The 21076-nt window shown below is 44.3% G+C and overlaps 1 protein-coding gene across 3 annotated transcripts; it reads right to left on the minus strand.

The window, feature by feature from the left end:
• Window positions 1-4393: 4393 nt before the first annotated feature.
• LOC111972779 (serine/threonine-protein phosphatase 4 regulatory subunit 1) lies at window positions 4394-21076 on the minus strand. Of its 3 annotated transcripts, XM_023999852.2 has the most exons (20): window positions 20966-21075; window positions 20780-20824; window positions 19677-19748; window positions 19489-19573; window positions 19277-19383; window positions 17690-17832; window positions 17329-17475; window positions 16768-16875; window positions 16391-16456; window positions 15872-16030; window positions 15208-15332; window positions 14300-15066; window positions 11952-12112; window positions 11579-11860; window positions 10564-10725; window positions 10174-10274; window positions 9829-9949; window positions 8661-8789; window positions 5828-5969; window positions 4394-5524 (listed from the first exon to the last, which is right to left on the minus strand). In XM_023999852.2, exons 4-20 carry the CDS (start codon window positions 19545-19547, stop codon window positions 5361-5363), a joined length of 2943 nt encoding a protein of 980 aa, XP_023855620.1. In that variant the 5' UTR covers window positions 19548-19573; window positions 19677-19748; window positions 20780-20824; window positions 20966-21075; the 3' UTR covers window positions 4394-5360. The 3 variants fall into 3 exon arrangements, with proteins under 3 accessions (XP_023855620.1, XP_023855619.1, XP_023855618.1); XM_023999851.2 differs by lacking the exon at window positions 19677-19748 and having other exon boundaries at window positions 20966-21076; XM_023999850.2 differs by lacking the exon at window positions 19677-19748 and having other exon boundaries at window positions 19489-19624; window positions 20966-21076.

Consider the following 21076-nt stretch of genomic DNA (forward strand, 5'->3'; position numbering starts at 1 on the left):
AGTAAAGTAGATACATTGTTCATGTAAAAGCAATAATATAACTTGAATTGTGACAGGAACATGTGTAAAACACTTCATTCCAAACTGCAAACAGTAAAATAATGTTTTGTGTAAAATGTAATAAATTAAACATTTCTCATTTTTACACTAAACAGTTTCCCAACAGGAGCATTTGATGCCAAACAGTTCCTTTTCATCCTGGGTTTTCTAAACCGGTTTGCCACACAACCCAGGTGTCCCAATCAGTTTGCCCCACTTTCCCTGTAGGAGGAAGGGGAGGCATGGAAAGTGAGGAGCATGATGCTGGGCACAGCCCACTGGCTGACAGGCAACAAAAGTGTTGTGTGTCGGGTACATCCAAGGCCTCACAAAGAAGCCTTTGTCTCAGGAGGATGGCTCTGGTCACGTGAACAGTCTGTCCACCTGACATGGGAAGCCAGCCAAACCTGCTGCAATGCAGTCGATCGGGGTTGCGTGCAGGCAGACATCCTTGTTGCAGCGTTGGACAATGATGCTATTGTGTTGGCTGTAAAAGCATGGAGGAATGGATCTTATGAAGGACATGAATTTCGGGTTCGGTTTAGGCAAATGGTCTTTGATAAAAGGGAAGAGTAATAGTAATTGGCTTTTTTGGAAGAAATGAATGGCGTTTTTGGATAAAACACTGAAAATAAGGTCTGTGGTAAACACAGGCTTAAGAAATCTTATGTTTTGCTGTATGAAGTCATCTGCATCGCTTAACGTAGTTTAATTTTGAAACATTTATGTAAAAAAATATATAAAGGTCATGTTAACTGACTGTCTCAGAACAAAACGTACACTATATGTACAGTCGTGGCCAAAAGTTGAGAATGACAAATATTAATTACCACAGTTTGCTGCTTCAGTGTCTTTAGATATTTGTCAGATGTTACTATGGAATACTGAAGTATAATTACAAGCATTTCATAAGTTTCAAAGGCTTTTATTGACAATTACATGAAGTTGATAAAGAGTCAATATTTGCCGTGTTGACCCTTCTTTTTCAAGACCTCTGCAATCCGCCCTGGCATGCTGTCAATTAACTTCTGGGCCACATCCTGACTGATGGCACCCCATTCTTGCATAATCAATGCTTGGAGTTTGTCAGAATGTGGGTTTTTGTTTGTCCACCCGCCCCTTGAGGATTGACCAAGTTCTCAATGGGATTAAGGTCTGGGGAGTTTCCTGGCCATGGACCAAAAATATCGATGTTTTGTTCCTCAAGCCACTTAGTTATCACTTTTGCCTTATGGCAAGGTGCTCCATCATGCTGGAAAAGGCATTGTTCGTCACCAAACTGTTCCTGGATGGTTGGGAGAAGTTGCTCTTGGAGGATGTGTTGGTACCATTCTTTATTCATGGCTGTGTTCTTAGGCAAAATTGTGAGTGAGCCCACTCCCTTGGCTGAGAAGCAACCCCACACATGGTCTCAGGCTGCTTTACTGTTGGCATGACACAGGACTGATGGTAGCGCTCACCATGTCTTCTCCGGACAAACTTTAATCCGGATGCCCCAAACAATCGGAAAGGGGATTCATCAGAGAAAATGACTTTACCCCAGTCCTCAGCAATCCAATCCAAGCAATCCAATTGCAGAATATCAGTCTGTCCCTGATGTTTTTCCTGGAGAGAAGTGGCTTCTTTGCTGCCCTTCTTGACACCAGGCTATCCTCAACGTCGTTGCCTCACTGTGTGTGCAGATGCATTCACAACTGACTGCTGCCATTCCTGAGCAAGCTCTGTACTGGTGGTGCCCCGATCCCACAGCTGAATCAACTTTAGGAGACGGTCCTGGCGCTTGCTGGACTTTCTTGGGCGCCCTGAAGCCTTCTTCACAACAATTGAACCGCTCTCCTTGAAGTTCTTGATGATCCGATAAATGGTTGATTTAGGTGTAATCTTACTGGCAGCAATATCCTTGCCTGTGAAGCCCTTTTTGTGCAAAGCAATGATGACGGAACGTGTTTCCTTGCAGGAAACCATGGTTGACAGAGGAAGAACAATGATTCCAAGCACCACCCTCCTTTTGAAGCTTCCAGTCTGTTATTTGAACTCAATCAGCATGACAGAGTAATCTCCAGCCTTGTCCTGACATCACTGACATGTCAGCTGGTCCTTTTGTGGCAGGGCTGAAATGCAGTGGAAATGTTTTTGGGGGGATTCAGTTCATTTGCATGGTAGAGGGACTTTGCAATTAATTGCAATTCATCTGATCACTCTTCATAACATTCTGGAGTATATGCAAATTGCCATCATACAAACTGAGGCAGCAGACTGTGAAAATTAATATTTGTCATTCTCAAAACTTTTGGCCACGACTGTAGACACCCATGTGGATTTGGCCATTTCAACTGTAAGTGCCGTTATTGTGAAGTGGAAAAGTCTAGAAGCAACTGGCTCAACTGCGAAGTGGTAGGCCACACAAGCTCACAGAACGGGAACGCCAAGTGCTGAAGCGCTTAGCACGTAAAAATAGTCCGTCCTCGGTTGCAACACTCAATAGAGTTCCAAACTGCCTCTGGAAGTAACATCAGCACAAGAACTGTTCGTCTCGCGCGCACAAGCATCGTCTGGAGTGGTATAAAGCTTGCAGCCATTGGACTCTGGAGCAGTGAAAACGCATTCTCTGGAGTGATGAATCATGCTTCACTATCGGGCAGTCTGACGTACTAATCTGGGGTTGGCAGATGCCAAGAGAACGCTACCTGCCCCAATGCAAACTGTAAAGTTGAGGTAAAATAATTGTCTGGGGCTGTTTTTCATGGTTCGGGCCCCTTAGTTCCAGTGAAGAGATCATAACACTACAGCATACAATGACATCCTAGACAATTCTGTGCTTCCAACTTCGTGCCAACAGTTTGGGGAAGGCCCTTTCCTGTTTCAGCATGACAATGCCCCCGTGCACAGAGAGGTCCATAAAGAAATGGTTTATTGAGATCAGTGTGGAAGAACTTGACTGGCCTGCACAGAGCCCTGGCATCAAACACCTTTGGGATGAATTGGAACACCGACTGTGAGCAGCCCAACCTCACTAATGCTCTTGTAGCATGTTCCAACATCTAGTGGAAAGCCTTCCCAGAAGAGTGGATGCTGTTACAGCAGCAAAGGGGGGAGGCAACTCCATATTAATGCCTATGATTTTGGAATGAGATGTTCATGTAGTGTATAAGATCTAAGCCTGTGTTAACTTCATACCTTATTTTCAGCATTTCCCCCCCCCCCATAGGAATGACTGATTGAACCAAAGGCAACTAATTTCTGGTTTTTAGGACTAAAAGCTGGCAAGCTCAATTGGTTAATGAAAATGAGTGGGTTAGTTTCACACTGTACATGCAAACTTTCGTGATCTGGTCCTGGGGGCAGAGGGGTATACTACAAAGCAGGATTAATGAGTTAGCCTGCTAACTTGACATTTTCTAGATTTTTTTTTAAATCGATAAGCTTGAAATTGGCATTCATTGGCTCAACAACCAAAAACACAAATTAAACTTATAGCTTCAATGTGTAACAAATTCACATTTGGAGTTAAAGCTGTCACTCATTGAAAGCAAGTATAAGATACGGTAGAACTGTTCTATATGCACTTTCTACGCTTTAATTTAGTTTTTGCATCTTTCACAATTTGGTTTGTAAACTAGCTTCAAAAACAGCTGCAAATACAATAATTGAAGTTAGCCGGCTAACTAATTGATCCTGCTTTGTAGTAAACCTCAGCTTCAGAATAAATGATTGATTTATTGGAAGAATGATCAATGGGCAGACTTTAGCGACTGGGGTATTCCAGTCATGTATAGATTGAGGTTGGATGGTTGTGGAGAGCGTAAAGAACGTGGGATTGTGCTGCAACAGGTCCCTGGTTTGATTCAACACACTGTCTAACTAATCATTTTCTAGCTTAAGGACCAGTGGGCGGAGTTTAGAGTGACCAATGGGGCAACCAGTGAGCAGCAATAGAAGGAACATGGTGGAGGGTGTAACAAGGTTTGAATCCCAGTGTCATTACAGTTTATGCCCTCAGTGTAAATCCAATAAGCAAGGTAAAGGAAAGTCTTCATGTAAATGGCTCAATGATTTTGATGCTTACATTTTTTTTTWAACTTATGTTAAAACAGTCTGACAAGGGCCGACATACATTCTGATCGCGGGTTATAGGCGTAGACGTTTAAGGCAATTTCCGATTGAGCCGACATATGGAACATTTACTGTAAAATTGCCTTTAAAAGCCACAATGCCTGTGATCCGCAATCCGATTCAATCCCAGCCCGGGCATGGCACCAGTTGTATATAAAACTCCTCTTTGGTGTTAAGAATATCCTGAGCAACATGTGTTCCAGAGCCTCCATCCCTCCCTCCTACACAAACAAAATACAAATGTGTGCCTGCTTTTTATTTAATGTTGCGACAGGTAAAACATGGTATCACAATACATGATCGCTGATCAAAATGGAAAAGTTGCTAGAGATATGTACAGATAGGGTATAACGGTGGGGGTGCGGCGCAGTATTTTATTCTCAGGTTAAAATACCCCGTTTCAAGTGAGTGTGTGCTGACCTTTTACAATTGGATATCTCTCCGCTTACTTAATTAAAAAACACCGCAAAGGACAGCCATAATATTAATAAAAATACATTTATTTCTCATTGACAACAGGAACCCCTGCCTGCCAGGGGGAGACCCTCTGTCTATGGGTACAACAATGTGCTGCACTAGAGAGTTAAAACAATGGAGGCAGGAGCCCAGGAGGAGAAGACGTGCTACGTCCACCGCCCACAGAAGGCGGCTGATGGTAGACGGTTTTAAGTTTATTTTTATATATATATATATATATATATATATATATATGCAGCATAGGAGTCATTTATACAGTATCAATAAGAAATAGCAATTACAGAAACTTTACACCGTTTAAATGTTTTGAGTTAGAGACAGTCGTCCTGCTATGTGGTTCCATAAAGCTTGTGAGATACTGGCTTTTCCGCTAAGTCTCGGGAGGATGAGAGCGATAGAAAGAGAGCGGGAAGGGGAGGAACCGATGGGGGAAAATGGTCCCTATTAGCGCCGTTCCCCATGCGTCCCCCCCCCATTTGTTTTGTTAGTCACTGAATCCACTCCGGACATTCAAGTATTTTCCAGTTTAAGGAAGACACTTAAGGCTTCTGTGGCAAAAAAATATATATAAACAAATCAAAGCACTAAATTAATCTGTAGTGTTGATTGGAGTTGTATTGATGCATGGGTCCTCCCCCTGTGCCTGTTTACAAGTGGCAGTAAAAAAAGCTGCCTCAAGCCCTCTGCACCCTAACCTGTGTGTGTTTAGATGGGCGAGGAGTGCTCTGGGCTCAATAGGTGGAGGAGGTGGTGCTCATGGCATCCTCGCTGAGGCGAGTGCTCCCAGGATGCACGCTGGCAAAGTATTTGACGTCCTTGTCCAGGTCCATCTGCAGGGCCACCAGTGTCTGCTCTAGCGCCTCCTGGTGGGAGTTTGCAGAATGCAGGAAGTACTCTGCAGGGACGACAGGAAGAATAGAGGACAGATGTAACCAGGGTTCAACTGCAGTTAAGCTGACGATATATGGAGAACAGCCATACTTTGTCATGTTTCCTTATTGGGGATTAATAATGACATAACTATATATACACATACACCATCCAGACTATTTCACAATGCATAATACTATGCATTTTGTGAGTGCAGTTAAATACGATTCGTTTTTATAATAAAATAAGCAATTATGGCTTAATTTGTTGTTTCCTAGGCCTAACTATGGAATTGGTCAGAGGAGCATGCAGGTGTGCGTGTACGTACCTCTCTCCAGCAGGCTCTGGCGGATGGTCTTGGCCAGCAGCACCCTGACGTTGGCCACGGGGTCGGAGGCCAGCTGTAACAAAGGGGCCAGCAGGTGCTCCGAGAACTGCTCCAACGACACACAGTCATCCTCAATCGCCAGCTGACAGAAAGAGAGAGGGAGGATGGTCAGAGGGGGTGTGTTTCAGAGATGGATTGGGGGAGTGTGTGATTCTGTGTATGCATGCACAAGACCCACACACTTGTGCTTTCTGTTGTGTTTGTGCGTTAACACACTTGACCACTCAGTCATCATGATCTCATTGTCCTCCAACACAATAGACATTGTGGGACAGAGAATGGTGCCACTCATGTTATCAAATAAAACGGTGAGGACAATGTCAAGTGGCCCGTTGAAAGCAGTGTCCTCATAGCTACCATAGCCACTTACTCCACTGTGTAATATGAGGGTGGGGAAACTAAAGGCTCTTCAATTAAAAAAACGTAATTAAAAATCCTTGGCAGCTGACAATGTTTTGATATTCATCTTTAGCCCCGAGACTTCAAATTACACCTCTTGTTAATATTCTTGAATTATTCAGTGTATTCTCAGGCTACAAGATTAACTTAACTAGATCAGAGGCTATACCACTTTGTAGTCTTACCTCTGTACCCCCCTTCAAATCTATAAAAGATTACTGCAATAATCCCATTACAGTTAATACACTCAAAGCATGGAGGTCAGTTCAATGTTTTTTAGGAAAGCCCAAACTAACCTCTGCTCTTAACCACCTAGATTTTTTGTACCCAGATTTCTGTCTAACATTTGGCTTAATAAGGGCATAGGCAGACAAAACTTTTTATTTGCTGAAAATATTTAGTCATTTGAGGAGATGGTTGAGCAGGACTTGTTCCGCTTTCTACAAGTAAGACATTTTGAAGAGCACCACCTTGATAAGCAACCCTGATGTGTTTGTCATTGAAAAAACGTGTTTCTCACAAAGGAAAATATCTACATTTATTTTATGATGCTATAAGGCCCTTTTTATTTTTTTTACTGTTGACACACACAGGGGGGTGGGAGAAATAATTTTCTATTACTATTGACGAGGATGTGTGGGAGGACATTTAGAGATATGCAAAAACAATATCTAGCTGTAATCGTACTAGAGCAATTCAATTAAGAATAAGACACAGATTGCATACAGCCCCTCATCCTCCTCCATGTCTAAAATGTAAAACTGATAGACACCCTAACACATTGGAACGTGACCATAAACAAATTACAAAAAAGGTACTGGACTAATGTTCAAGGGGGGGGTGGGGTCGACCTAGAATTGGACCCAATTTCTTTGACGTTAGTTCTCCCTAATAGGCATGTTACTTCGGTGGCAAAGATGAGGCTTTACAACATCCTTACCATCACAGTGAGGAAAAACATCCTCTTACAGCGGATTAATGACAAGGTCCCTTCTATTAAGGATTGGCATAAGATACTATTTGAATGGGTTACATTGGAATATCTGACATGTACATTACATTCTAAAAAGAGATCAGTTCTACTAAGTGTGGGAACCTTATTTGAATTACCTAGAACCTGATTTATCAGCCATTACGCTGCAAGGATTTACTTAGAGTGGTGGTAGATTACACTGTACATTCCATGTGTTGGACCTAATTCCTTTATTTAAACTGAAATTGTGTTTAATTTCTGTCTGTTAGTTATTCTTATTTTATATATTTGTTACTGTGGCGCATAATGTGGGAGAACTGAAATTCCAATAAAAATAATATTACCCCCCCCAAAAAAATCATGGCTGCCATTACCTTACCCTATGACAAATAAATACAGCCCAACTCATTTTCTAGGATCGTAAACATACACCACTCTAAAGTAGTTCAGACAGAAGACAGTATTTACCTTATTTGGTTAGGCCTATTGGATGTTTATTTGTGTTGTATAGGTCAGGAGATGAGAAGAATAACGATGAATAGGCTTGGGCGGTTGTCATACCGACCTTGTGCCATCCCGGGATATTTGGTAATACTTGCACTGAACACAAGGGGCACTATTGTCAAACCCCTTTAATCCAAATGTTAGTAATAGTAATGCTAACAAGTAAAAAGAGAAAAAGAAATGGTCTCAATGGGCTTTACCCTGGTTAAATAAAGAACACATGTCAAATCCCATAGCAAATGCTAGCTAAATGCTAACGAACAAATTGGGAACATTTTATAAAGTCTGACAAACTATTTGTAGGACAGACATCCCAGCGCAAAGTTATACAAGTAACACAAAAATGCTACTCACACTTTGCTGCACATACAAAACAAATATGAGACCGCTAGGCTATTGATCCAGGAGGGGACTCTGCTGTTACCGCAAGAAGCTAAATTAGCAAACCAAATACACAACCGCAGAGCATTTAGCACATTTTAGACAGTTCACTGAAGTTGCAAGAGATCTAGCTGGCAAACATTTAGTTATGAATTCCAAACTGTAACTAGATCACCTGGTGCGTCCTGCACAACAGTGAGTGACTCACAAGGCTATGCTGGCAGACTCATCGTTGTGTGCTTGTCAGCAAACACCATGTGACTGGGGACTACCAGTAAGCTTCATAATGAAAAAATAATGTGACAGGTGAAATGAATAGCGCAATGTGCTTTATTTCCTAACGTATTACACAAGTTGACTGCAGGTATTTACTTAAAAGTAGCTACAAATAACTTATAAACAAGCAGAAAAATGGTTAACAGTATTGATGGAGTTGAAAAACCATCCCGTGGCTAGTTCCAAATAACCCAGTATACCGCCAAAGCCTAACGATGAACATGACAAAGATGTCCTCACCTGACAGATGAAAGTGAAGGCCTGTCGTCCCGACCACTTGGGGGAGTGGCAGAACTTCTCTACCAGCTCACTGAGGAAGTCTGCCAGCAGCGCCTGGCACGACGCCACCTTCCTGATGATCTCACTCACCTAACAATATACAATAAATATTATGGATTCCTTTTTGTGTGTCAAAATTCTCATCAAATTATGGGTAAATGAAACCCAGAGAACTGGGTGACGTCTTGAACGGAATAGTCGTTGTTTCAGAGTGATCGCTAAACTACTACTATGATCTCTTCCCAATCAGGGCATGCCTCAGTGAAAGGCTAATATTGGGAAGAGACAATAGCGGCCATCTTTAGCAGACTTGAATAGCGTTGTTGCTGATGTCTGTAAGCAGTACGTCGCCCTGCTGTGTATGTTGCGCAAAACATGAGAAATGTTCTAGATCTGTGGAAATGGTAGGGAGGGAGAAATATTTACCAAGGATGTGGTGGTGTAACGTTACAAAATACTACCAGTAGATGTATACACTACCGTTCAAAAGTTTGGGTTCACTTAGAAATGTCGTTGTTTAAAGAAAAGCACACTTTGTCCTTAAAAAAAAAACATCAAATTGATCAGAAATACAGTGTAGACATTGTTAATGTTGTAAATTACTATTGTAGCTGGAAACGGCAGATTTTTTAATAGAATTCCTACATAGGCGTACAGAGGCCCATTATCAGCAACCATCACTCCTGTGTTCCAATGGCACGTTGTGTTAGCTAATCCAAGTTTATCATTTAAAAAAGGCTAATTGATCATTAGAAAACCCTTTTGCAATTATGTTAGCACAGCTGAAAACGAAGCACTTTCTTCTGAAACTCGTCAGTCTATTCTTGTTCTGAGAAATGGCTATTCCATGCGAGAAATTGCCAAGAAACTGAAGAATTTCTCACATCGAATAGCCATTTCTCAGAACAAGAATAGACTGATGAGTTAAAGAAAAAAGTGCTTTGTTTCTGGCCATTTTGAGCCTGTAATCAAACCCACAAATGCTGATGCTCCAGATACTCAACTAGTCTAAAAAGAAGGCCAGTTTTATTGCTTCTTTAAATCAGAACAGTTCTGGGGGGGGGGGTGGTGTCGCTGGCTGTGACCGTGTGTGTCGCTGGCTGTGACCGTGTCGCTGGCTGTGACGTACCAGTTTGTAGGAGGTCCAGCGTACAGAGGACACTCTGTCCAGACACAGGCTGAAGGCCAGGGGTCGAAGGTAGTCATAAACATCCTGACCACTGTACAGCTCCAGTAACAACACCAGCTGTCTGAGAACACAGAGGAGATACAGATTACCCTGACCCATAGAACATAATGTCACCAAAACAGCCATCTTGGAAAAGCTACTTCTATGTTTAACTCCCTCACCCATACAGTACAGGAATATCACTACGTCTGGCTACTTCTCTGGCTACTAATGGTGTGTGTGACAACTAAAGTCACAGGGGAAATAAATGGATTACATGAAGTGTGATAACAGGGTAGAACCTACTCTGCCAGCTCTGATCGGAAGCGCCAGTTGCGGCTGTTGTCTGTGACCAGGAACTCCTGGAGCTGGTACAGGTATTTACGCCGGGTGTCCTGGTGCAGAAGCTAGAGAGAGAGGGAGCGAGAAAGAAGTTGATCCCCTGCGACCACACAGAAACGCCACTGCAGCACAGAGAAACACCACTGCAGCACAGAAGACACAGCAGGTGTGCCTGGATCCTATCATCACTATGGGAAATATGAACCATTATGAGCTGCAGTCAACTCATCATGACAACACAATAAAAAGGTAACCCATCCATTCTAATGATCATTTCTATTAGTATTCTTTTAAATATTGATCAAGTATTTTCTTATATTGATGTGAGTGCTAAAGAAAGAGGTGCCGACTGACCTTAAGGAAGTGGTAGAGGTGTTTGAGGACCCCTACCCGTACCTCATCCAGGTCCTTGAGGAAGCCGTTGAAGATGGGCACCAGGTCCGCTGCCGTCAGCTGGTCCCCCAGGATCAGGGCCAGCTCGTGGATGGAGAAGGCCAACGTCCGACGCACCTTCCACTGGAGAAGGGAGAGAGAGAGACATTAGAGCCCAGGAAGACCCAGTGACGTTAGAAGGCGTGTATAAAAGTGGGACAAAGGGAGCTGCCAGGGGGAGACAGAGGAATCACATGGGGGGGGCGGGCCAACTCCAGTCCTCAGGCTTCCAGCTCACTGATTGGGGGGGGGGGGGGGGGAATTGAGAGTCTGACCAGAGCCAATAGTGTCAAGCCCTTCAGCTGTCGTGCCTGGGGCAAAATGTCATTCCTTGCAGGCAGGCAAACTTTGGGGTTGACAACTGAATGGTGAGAGGACACAAGTTTGTTTTTGGAGGACTGCTTTTGGAAAGCCAAGGAACCACACATTGGGCTTTGGAGAATCACAAAATTAATAAAAAAGGTGCTTGAGGAGGACCAGAAAGAAAAGCAAACCTGCTCCATGCTCCAGTCTAGGTCCAGTCTGTCAAAGCACCCTCCCTGACAACAACCAGCTGGCAGGGGAGGAGGAAATAGACCACAGTGAGAGAGCCACACTGCTAGGCTACATACTTACCATGGGGGCACATTCAGGAGGTCGCGACGTTGTGGAACGTGCAGATGCAAACGTCACGATTAAAGCTTACGCTACAAGTGAGCGAGGCATGCCAGTTATACACAATCTAGATCTACCTACACGTTCCACAAAGTTGTGTTCCAGTGAATGTGTTCCATGGTGGGGAGTGTTTAGAGGTTGAAATGGAACGAACGGGGGGGGGGGGGGGGGGAAAACAACTTCTGAAGAGAAAACCTGTATTTTTCCTCAAAAACATTTACAGTAAAATTGACAGAAGGTGTAAGTGAGATGTAGCCAAGACAGAAGTGGAGCGTAGACACACCTGCATGTCAGAGGCCAGGGTCTCATAGGTGTCCCTGAGGCAGTGCCAGTTCTGTCTGCCCAGGGTCATGGCCACACCAGGCAGGCTGTAGGCACAGTGCTTGGCGATCTCCATGTCCACCGTTTGAGCTCTGGAAGGGTCCGTCATGGACAGGTACTGGTCCAGCAGGGCCTGAGGGATCACGTCCTGATGCTTGGATTTCTTCTCGTCCTCTGGACTGAAGCTGCTATCGCTCAGCTCAGAGTCGTCGCCATAGTTCATCTGCAGGGTGGAGTTTCGCCTCTACACAGACACCAGGATTAATCACAGGTCAAACATGACAACCCTACAGTTAATTTCTCTCAATAGGCGTGACGCCATTCCACCCCCTCACCTCCATGTCTGAATGGTGTCCTATAAGGGGCATCTGGTGCACTCCAAAGGGGTTGTCGTAGTGGTGTCCCCCCTGGCTGTCCCGGGGCTCCAGGAAGGCATCCTCTAGGTGAGAGTCCATGGTTGTGGCTCTCAGAGCAGCTGTCAGGACATCCACTTGTGCTGCAGGAAGGGGGTGGGGGGGACATGGATGAGCWGGCGAGTTCCACATTGCTCTATCACCATGTTCTCTTGTTCAGAAACAATGCCCAAGGGGTAAGCTGTATTATTGCCAAACACAATACAACTTGAGCAACTACCATATTGCTAATACCTAGCCTGTGCTCTATCATATACATGAAGCGTCTAGGAGACCTATTCTTCCTTGTTGCGACACCATTACCTTGAGTGTATAAAACAGCACATCGAGGCCTGTGTGTGTGTGCACGCGCGTGTCATTGTCAAACAAGCGTTCTTTGTGCCATATGCACAACAGGGAGCCCTTGTCTGGGCTTACAGCCGGCCCCTCTTCACAACAACAGATCACACTCAAAACCATGGAGGAGCCACTGCACTGGCCCTAAGCACCGACACGGGGTTAATCTTAACAGACGAGGAAGAGCAGATTGTAAATCTGTCACGGCTAAGCAGAGTCAGTCATTGTGCTTCAGTGCATCTGGGGCCTGTTCAGGAGGACAGCGTTACGGAACATTCTGACAGAACTGATGATTGTCCGTCAGCTCTATGGATTCCATTTCCATCTGCAACAATGAGCGGTTTGTCAAACCAACGCAGGTCTGGCATGATGACACCGGTGATAACATTTACATGCACAGTAATAATTCCATACTAAACTGACTATGGCAGTAGTCATGTACACACCTTACTCTGCTCATTTAAATAAAAAAAATATCAGCGTAAGGTCTAATTATTAGGACATCTAAACACCTTAAAAAAAAATATATATATATATATATATATATAGATTTTTTTAAATAAAGAACAAATACAAAAAATATCAAACCAAAAAACAAATTGCCGTTCCAGCTGTGTATTTCAACTGCGCCGACACCAGCCAAGCGCCTTCCTCTTCGGCGCCAGTGAAGTGAGATCAGAACATATGAGTCTAAGAAGTAGTTCACATTCAATCTTTATATGTCCCAACCCAAAAATAACATGGTCGCTGTGGTGGAATGTTTATTTAGACTGGTGATTTTCTGCATTTATCAGAGTGACATCAGGTAGCCTGATTTCAGATTGTTCTTCTTACAAAGCCTGTAAACATTTTAAATCAAACTATTATATTAATCTGACTACCTACAATAAATCGCATTATTGTGTCCATGTAACCGTACTCAGTGACAGATCATTAAATTCATGTGACCCATTTTAGAAACAAACAGTACTGGAACACAGTGTTCTGTAGTATAGGTCTAACCCAGGGTAACTCCAGTCCTCAGGGGTCTGATTAGTGTCACAGAAAACACACCTGACTCCAATAATCAACTACTCAGTTTGGAATGCAATTAGTTTAAATCAGCTGTGTTTGCTAGGGATGGCAGGGCAGTGTTACAGCACTCTGGCCCCTGAGGACTGGAGTTGCCCATCCCTGGCCTACACTACCGGAGTTTATTACATGCAGCACGATGGGATTGCATCTATAGGCAGACGAGGAGGCTCGCACATAAAACGAAGATTGAAGGAAAAACGGCTTAGTTTGAATTTTCTTTCTAGTGCTTTCTGGGATCCTCTGACAATGCCTCTTCCTTTCCTTGTGCCATTTGTAACATTACAGGCCACACACACACCTCTCCCGGTTTTCTATTTTCCCCCTCCCAAGTCGGCCCAAAAATGACTTCCAGTTTGTATTGTGTGAAATGGCCAGGTGCCAGCAGGCTGCTAGCCTCACATGCGACATTAAGGGTTTCAATTCCACCAAAAACACAGTGGACTGGACTCAAAGGCCAGCCTCTCACACCATTGGCCTATAGGGTTAGGCTCTGAGCACTACCTGTGAAAGAGCTTCTTCTGTCCAATCACAGCAGAGGAATGTTAATTGTCAACAACAACGTATTGAATTTCACTGCTTGCTCTGGTTAAGGATTAGTCTATTTATAACCCGAGGGAATTCACCCTCCATGACAACTTCTCTTACAATATAATTACATTCAGCCTACACACTGAGCCACTGTCCCTATATGAATAGACGCACAACCATGAATTGCAACAGTTACCAAAATAACCACCTCTGATTAAGTTACATGTCTACATATGGTATTGAAGTAAGCAGCTTCTCGTGATCTCAGCAGTAGAGTGTAGACCTCTGACAGTGAGGTCAAGCTACAGCTTTACACACAGAGCACAGCTCACCTTTCACGTCGGGGTCATCAATATGAGGCTCCAGGTTTTCGATCAGCTCTTCCAGCTGTTTCCTATCCAGGACTGGGGCCGAGGCTTTAGCCTTGCCCTTACTGGAGGAGACATAGCTGGGGGGCTCCTCCTGGACACTCTCCCCCTGCTGGAGCAGCTCCATGTCCAGGCCCATCTCAGTGATGGGCAACCTCCAGAAGTGGAAGGAGTTGTAGAGCTCCTGCTCGGGGATATTGTCCTGAGGACTGACAGATGGGGATTCCTCTACTGGCTCAGACAAGGATGAGGGCTCAGATATGTCTGCTGGTGAGTCATCCTTCTCAGAGGTTGTGTGCTTCTCAGGTGGCTGTGGCTCATTCTCAGTATCCCCTGAAGGGGCTTCCTCCTCCTCCCGAGCACCTGCTGTGTCAGAGGAGTCGGGGGTTAGCGAGGAAGGCTCCTTCTTGCGCTTCTCGCCACAGAGGCACTCTGGAACTATGTCGGCATCCTCGCAGCACGGTCCACCGTCCGAGGCGTCCATCAAGGCCTCCGCCGCCTGCTCCCCACCCCCCTCCTCTGCCACATCCACTCCTTCTACCTCCTCTGTCCGGCACAACACCCCCCCCCCCAGGTCCCCTGTCGAAATGCAGTCCTGCTGTGGACAACCCTCCTCTTGGTTGCCATTTGTGCATGCAGGCAAGTCCTCCCCCTGCCTCTGAGAGTAATTCTCTGTGTTAGCCCTTAGGGAGGGGTCTGTAGAGTCTGGGTTCCGTGGTTTCTCTTCAGTACTGGGGGAGAGAGAGGAAGCTAGTTACAAACAAAGCAGTTAAAATCTCAAGCTTGGTGGATTTTCTTCAGAATGAAAGGATCCAGCCATTCATGTAAATTCCCTTTTAGATGCCTGCTCAAAAGACCAACAATAGCTGCACCTGTTCTGTGGGTGGACACAGTAGCACTCGCCCACCTCCCCCTCTCTGAAGTACTGGCCCACACTGTTGGGGCTGGCGAACGTGGAGATGAACTGGCCCAGCGACTGGAAGGCAGCCTGACGCACCTGACACACAAAGAAAGAGAGACAGAGGTCAAGAAACAAAAGAGTATTACATGTCAATGACTCTACAGTCATTTAGCAGACACTCTTGTAAAGAGAAGTAGCCAAGTTGTGCATTCAAATAAGGAAGTTGGCCTGTCAGACATCCTGGTAAAATATGTCATGTGAATGTTCCCCGAAGTGGGCTAACTACTACCCACAGGCCCTGCAGTAAAAAATAAAATATGTATTTACTCTAAAAAGTTAGTTTAATTTTACATTTTGCAGACGCTCTTATCCAGAGCGACTTATAGTAGTGAGTGCATACATTTTCATTTTTGTTCTTACTGGTCCGCCATGGGAATCGAACCCACAACCTTGGCGTTGCAAGTGCCATACTCTACCAACTGAGATACAGTGGACAAGTTAGTTCCCTTAACAGCAAAATACCTAGAGGATTAAGAGTAGAACTCTGGCCTCAGGAGGTCAATGTTTAATGCCTATGCTAAAGTATTTAGTTCCCATTCAGGATGTGGGTTGACACATTTCTGCTCGGTGCTCACCCATCGGGAGGGGTCGCTGATGAGGCTGATGAAGAGCGACGATAGCTTGGTCCTGCGCACTTCCTGCGAGGTGGACGAGGAAACAGTCATGAAGCACTCAGCACAGGCCTTCCTCACCCCCCACACGTTGTCCGAGCAGAGCTGGAAAAAGCGGGGCAGCTGGACAGGAAAGGAGAGAGGTGGGAAAGAGAGCCAGATGAAAAGTAAAACAGTGTTTCAGTTAGTCAGAGCTTAGAATGCCCTTTCATCGTCACACAAGGCCGAGCTACTGAGTGGAGTCAGAGAGCGTGAGCGCATCAATGTTTCACCCGGTACAATCTCAATATCACAACACAGAGAACAATATACTGAGAATTCAGAAAAAGAGGTGGAAAAGCGGCAGTTGGGAACGGCATGTGCAACAGAAACTTCTGGCTTTTAGATGACTCATTTAAGTAAACCCTGGTGTGTCACTGGAAGCAAACAAAGTTAAAGTCAGTTGGCTGAGAAAGAATGAAACCAAAAGAAGTCAACACGTACCAGGAGTTCCTCTGTCGCCTCTCCTCCAACAACACTGCAAATGTCGCCAAAGTTTGCAGCGCAAACCTGCCACAAACACACAAAAATGACCTCATCTAAAACAATGACTCCAACCCCAAGCAGATTTAACAATATGTTAAACAAAAAAACTGAAAAGACAAATACTACATGTGAGAAAGTCTGCTTGAGTGTATAGCCACTGCCTGGGTGTGATCTAATGCAGGGCCGTGTCCATTAAGGCACAACAGAAGACGTTTAAAAATGTTAACGGGAAGAAGAAAAAAATATATGCCAAGTCCAGCTAGTCCCTCCTATTTCAGTCCGTTTTCATTTGTTTGGTGCCTTATGAACACAACCCTAGTCTAGTCCCTACTGACCTTGCGCACGTGGAACATCCTGCAGTCGCAGCACATCTCACAGAAGCGGGGCAGGAAGAGGCGCTCGGTGATGTCCTTGCCCACCATGGGAGCCATCTTACAGATGATCTACAGACACAAAAATAGAGCGTCAAAATACACCGTCCGTCAGGATCCTTCTCACACAGCATGGTGGTTTGAACTAAAATGTCACAACACTACCTGCGTTCTACAGACAACTTTGAAATACCCTTGGCTTGCACTATCCGCAGAAGGGCAAACATTCATTTGAATGCTGGCTGCAGCCTGCTTCTGGAAATCACAGCTATGGTAAATAAAACAAAGGGGTCAACCTTATTCTACTTTTTGCATTTGATATGACCATATCTAAAACGTGGCACAGGAGCTGTCTGATAATGTCATAATGTTGTGTGGGTCATGTTCCCTGACCACCGTCTCCACACTACTGCACCTTCTATTCCCATATGTATTACACCACTTTTGACCAACAAAGCTACTTAGTAGTGCACTATATAGGGAATAGTGTGCCATTTCAGGCATCTCCTTGGTCACATGACTCACGGCCATGGCTTCCGTCTTGACGTCGTCGTTGCTGTCGGGGGCGGTCAGGTCCACCAGAACGGGGCACACCAGGGTCTCAATGTCCCCCCTCTCAATCAGCTCCTGCTCCAGCAGCACCAGCAGGGCCGCCTGGCTGGTCTTTCTGACCTGGCGAGATATCACAATCGTTATACAGAAGCTATTAATAACAGTTAGCATAACATCTATGAGCTTAATTTATTGTCGCTGAATAGATGTTTATTTAACATGTGCCAATGGCTAGAGAGAGCGAGTGAGAGGCAATTCAAAAAACAGAACAAAGTATGTTGAACAATACAAAAAGAGGAGAATGTAATGTATTCTTATCACACGCCTCCCTTACCTGGTTGTTCTGGTCAGCCAGGTATCTCACCACGATCGGTAGCAAGTACTTAGAGAAGGCAAACGGAATGGAAGGTCTGTTCTCCTGACAGAAAATGGCGATGTGAGGAACTTGCTCCATTAGTTCTGCTCTTACAGAGGGCTCTGAAAAGAGAAAGGTAAGACATTTTAAAAACACTTAAGAGGTATTTTAAGGACAGTAGAAAAGGGGGTCAATAAAGCCTGAAGATCAAATGTCTTCCATGACAAAAGGGGTCTGGTTTCATCATCGTCAGCAGCACAAGTGTTCAACAATGACTGACACCTGGCTGGATGCCCTGGGACCAGAGGAGGATATCATTTGTCCAGAGAAATTATCTGCAGAAACACAGTTAGATTGTCTTAACTTCAGGTGTGAATTTAGTTAAACCTATGTTTTAAAGACGCACTAATAAATAGCTGTGAGAAGGATGCTGATGGACTGTGCATTTTGACTCTCCGCTTTACCAGGCGGGGCCAGAATGTCCCCGAAGCACACCMAGCCTATGTAATGCTAAGGGAAAACATTTTTTTTTTTTTGATGTAGTTGTTTAAAATACATGCCCACTGACTGACTAAGATCCTCTCTGGTCAGTTTACTCCAGGGTTAAGGGAACTGGTTGCTGCTCTAATGTATGCCTGCACCATTATGCAGGGCTCCTGCATTACGCTGAAAGACATGCCCTGCACTTACAAGGACACTGCTAGGCCACTACATTCAGAGAACTACAGAGACCTGACCATTGCACATTGCAAATGTAGTTGGGATAACTTATTATTAGTTATCCCAACTAATAAATGCCCAAATCCCAATCTATTTTCTAATCCCTGCTGGATATGTATAAGCAGTGGTGCACCTTCCTCTACATCTCTTAAAGGTATCCGCACGCTTCCCAGCCGAAACAGTTCAGTTTGTGTATATTTTATGACATTTTGTGAAGTTTTTGGACATCTTTTGGGGGCTGTTCGGGTACACGTTTTTTTAATGGAAGCAAGTCGGAGCCGAAGTCTACGCCCCTGTAAAATTGTGTGACTAAGAGCTCTTCGGCAAGAACTTCAAAATGAATTACAGATTTCTTGAGTTGTCTTAAATTAATTCAGACTATTTTGAGGAAGTGTATACTGGCTACGGCGTCTCAAAATGGACAAACATCACTATTGCCGATTTTCTTGTTTTTCCCAAGTTAAGGTATTTAAAGGGAGTATGCGAGCACACTCGTTCGGTGCCAGCTGAACCGAAGCATGCTGACACCTTCAGCCTACCTACACCTTACAGGGCCAAGGGAGCAACTGGGACCAGCTGTAAAACTCAGACAGACTGCATTTCACCTGTGTGAAATGGCATCTAGGTGCAGTTAACTACACCGCTCCATCAAAACACTCATGGGTCTCTCTCCTCTGCACTAGTGGCCAGCCAAGAGAACAGACAGACTACTTTCATGACAGAAATAAGGGCATGTCCAGAGCATGCAGACACACACAGCCAGTTCATATACACGACAGACAGTTTTCACTACAGTCAGTCGTTAAATATGAAACAAACGTCTCTTATAAACCGATGGGGTCTTACCCGAGTCATCAGCAAGTCGACCCACTCTCTCCAAGACGCCGATACAGTCCCTCTCATCCTCACTCACTGCTTTTAGTGTGTCCAACAAACTTCGTGCCACCATTTGTCTGGAAGTCATAACAAAATTTGATATGAATAAATATTCTCCATAATAAAAATTAAAAAAGGTCTTCAAAATTGTGAGTTTAAATAACATTGCGTTGGACATTTACCTGTTAAAAATATTTTCACTAGCGACGTATTTATCCAATCTTCCAAGAGGAGTCAGCATCTCATCTTGCGATACAAAATCCAAGGCTGAAGGTATAATAATGACGTCAGACTCTGAGCTGTAGTCATCCACACCAACTATTAGAGACATTGGGAATATTGTGCATGAGAGGCACCCACCACCACGTACCCAGTCAGGCCGGTGAGGGACAGTGATGAGGTGACATGCAGTAGTGGCAGAAGCTTGGCACCAATGCTAAATCTATTAGCATATCAACAGTGGTTAGGAGAATGCAGTCCAAGGGGGGGGGRRAAAAGTTCAAAAGTGAAAATGACAGATTTGGTGAAAGAAACATATGAAGTCCTTGAAATACAGTGAATACACATAGCATACAAGCAGGTGGGGATCTATAGGATGATGGTAGTGATCTGTAGGTGGACTTGTTGCATGACTGTTCTCGCAATGGTATGGGTATGTTGCAAAATGTACTACTGACACAAAGCAATCTATCATACTGCAAAATAAATACCTAGCTTGTACAGTGTATGGTAACTGCACATCCCAGTTATTGCACAATAGCCAGACTAGGTGCATTAACTTCCCACTTTCGCTACAATTTATCAGTCACCAAATTGTCTAATATGCATACTGGATAGTAATAAAAAAAATAGATAGCTGGCTAGTTGTTATATCATACTAATTTAGTTTGGCTGCAAAGACTAGCAAGCCAAATAGTCCACTTCAGGAAGTTTCAGGCTATAGTCGTAGGGCCCTGACTGGGTTGCATATCTAATGTAACAGAAACCAGTAACCTCCCTCCGCTATGGGTGGTAGCTAGCTAGCTGACCTAGCTAGGTTAACAATCCTGCATGCAAGCTTGATGTATTAGGTTGAGAACCTAGCTAGCGAAGGAAGCGAGACGATCATAATCAAATGTAATGCAGTGAATCGAATCGCTGGTTACTCTGCATAGCTAGCTAGCTGCTTGGCTATCTGAGAGGCTAGCTCGCCAATTCGCTTGCTAGCTAGCTGGCTAGTTTATCGCCAAATTTGCGCAAGCGCGTGAGTGTTAGCTTTTACGAAACTACTTTTGAGAGCATTTAAAATGTGGGATGTGAATATAACTCACTACACATCGAAGAGGTTAAGTTGCAAAGAAAGGGGACAGTCCAACTCGTCTATCCAAGGCCCACACAGACCCGTGAACTCCAGAGAGCCGACAAGGCAATCATCGCATCCATTGCAAGGCTAGCTAGCAATTTCCAACACTGAAAACACAGGGACAAACTTACATCCGTCCAACTCCTCCTGGGAATCCTCTTGGAGTAAAGATATATCTGTTAAAAACAACCAAAAACTCAATCAAAAGATACTCAATCGATAACTAAATTGTTCTGCTGTACAGTTTCACTCGAAACTGTTAAAATTTGGGACGGAATTGTGCATTTTCCCGATGCTAGTGTAAATAGACTACGTACCCGCCATCTTGTCCTGGTCCTACATTTAAAGTGATCTGTGCAGATGAGGTACACAACTGGAGACGGAGAATACAGGAACTGCCGTTAGAAATTAACGAGCGGTCCGGATAG

The sequence above is a fragment of the Salvelinus sp. IW2-2015 genome, linkage group LG14 (genome assembly GCF_002910315.2).
Source record: "Salvelinus sp. IW2-2015 linkage group LG14, ASM291031v2, whole genome shotgun sequence".
NCBI classification, from domain to species: domain Eukaryota; kingdom Metazoa; phylum Chordata; class Actinopteri; order Salmoniformes; family Salmonidae; genus Salvelinus; species Salvelinus sp. IW2-2015.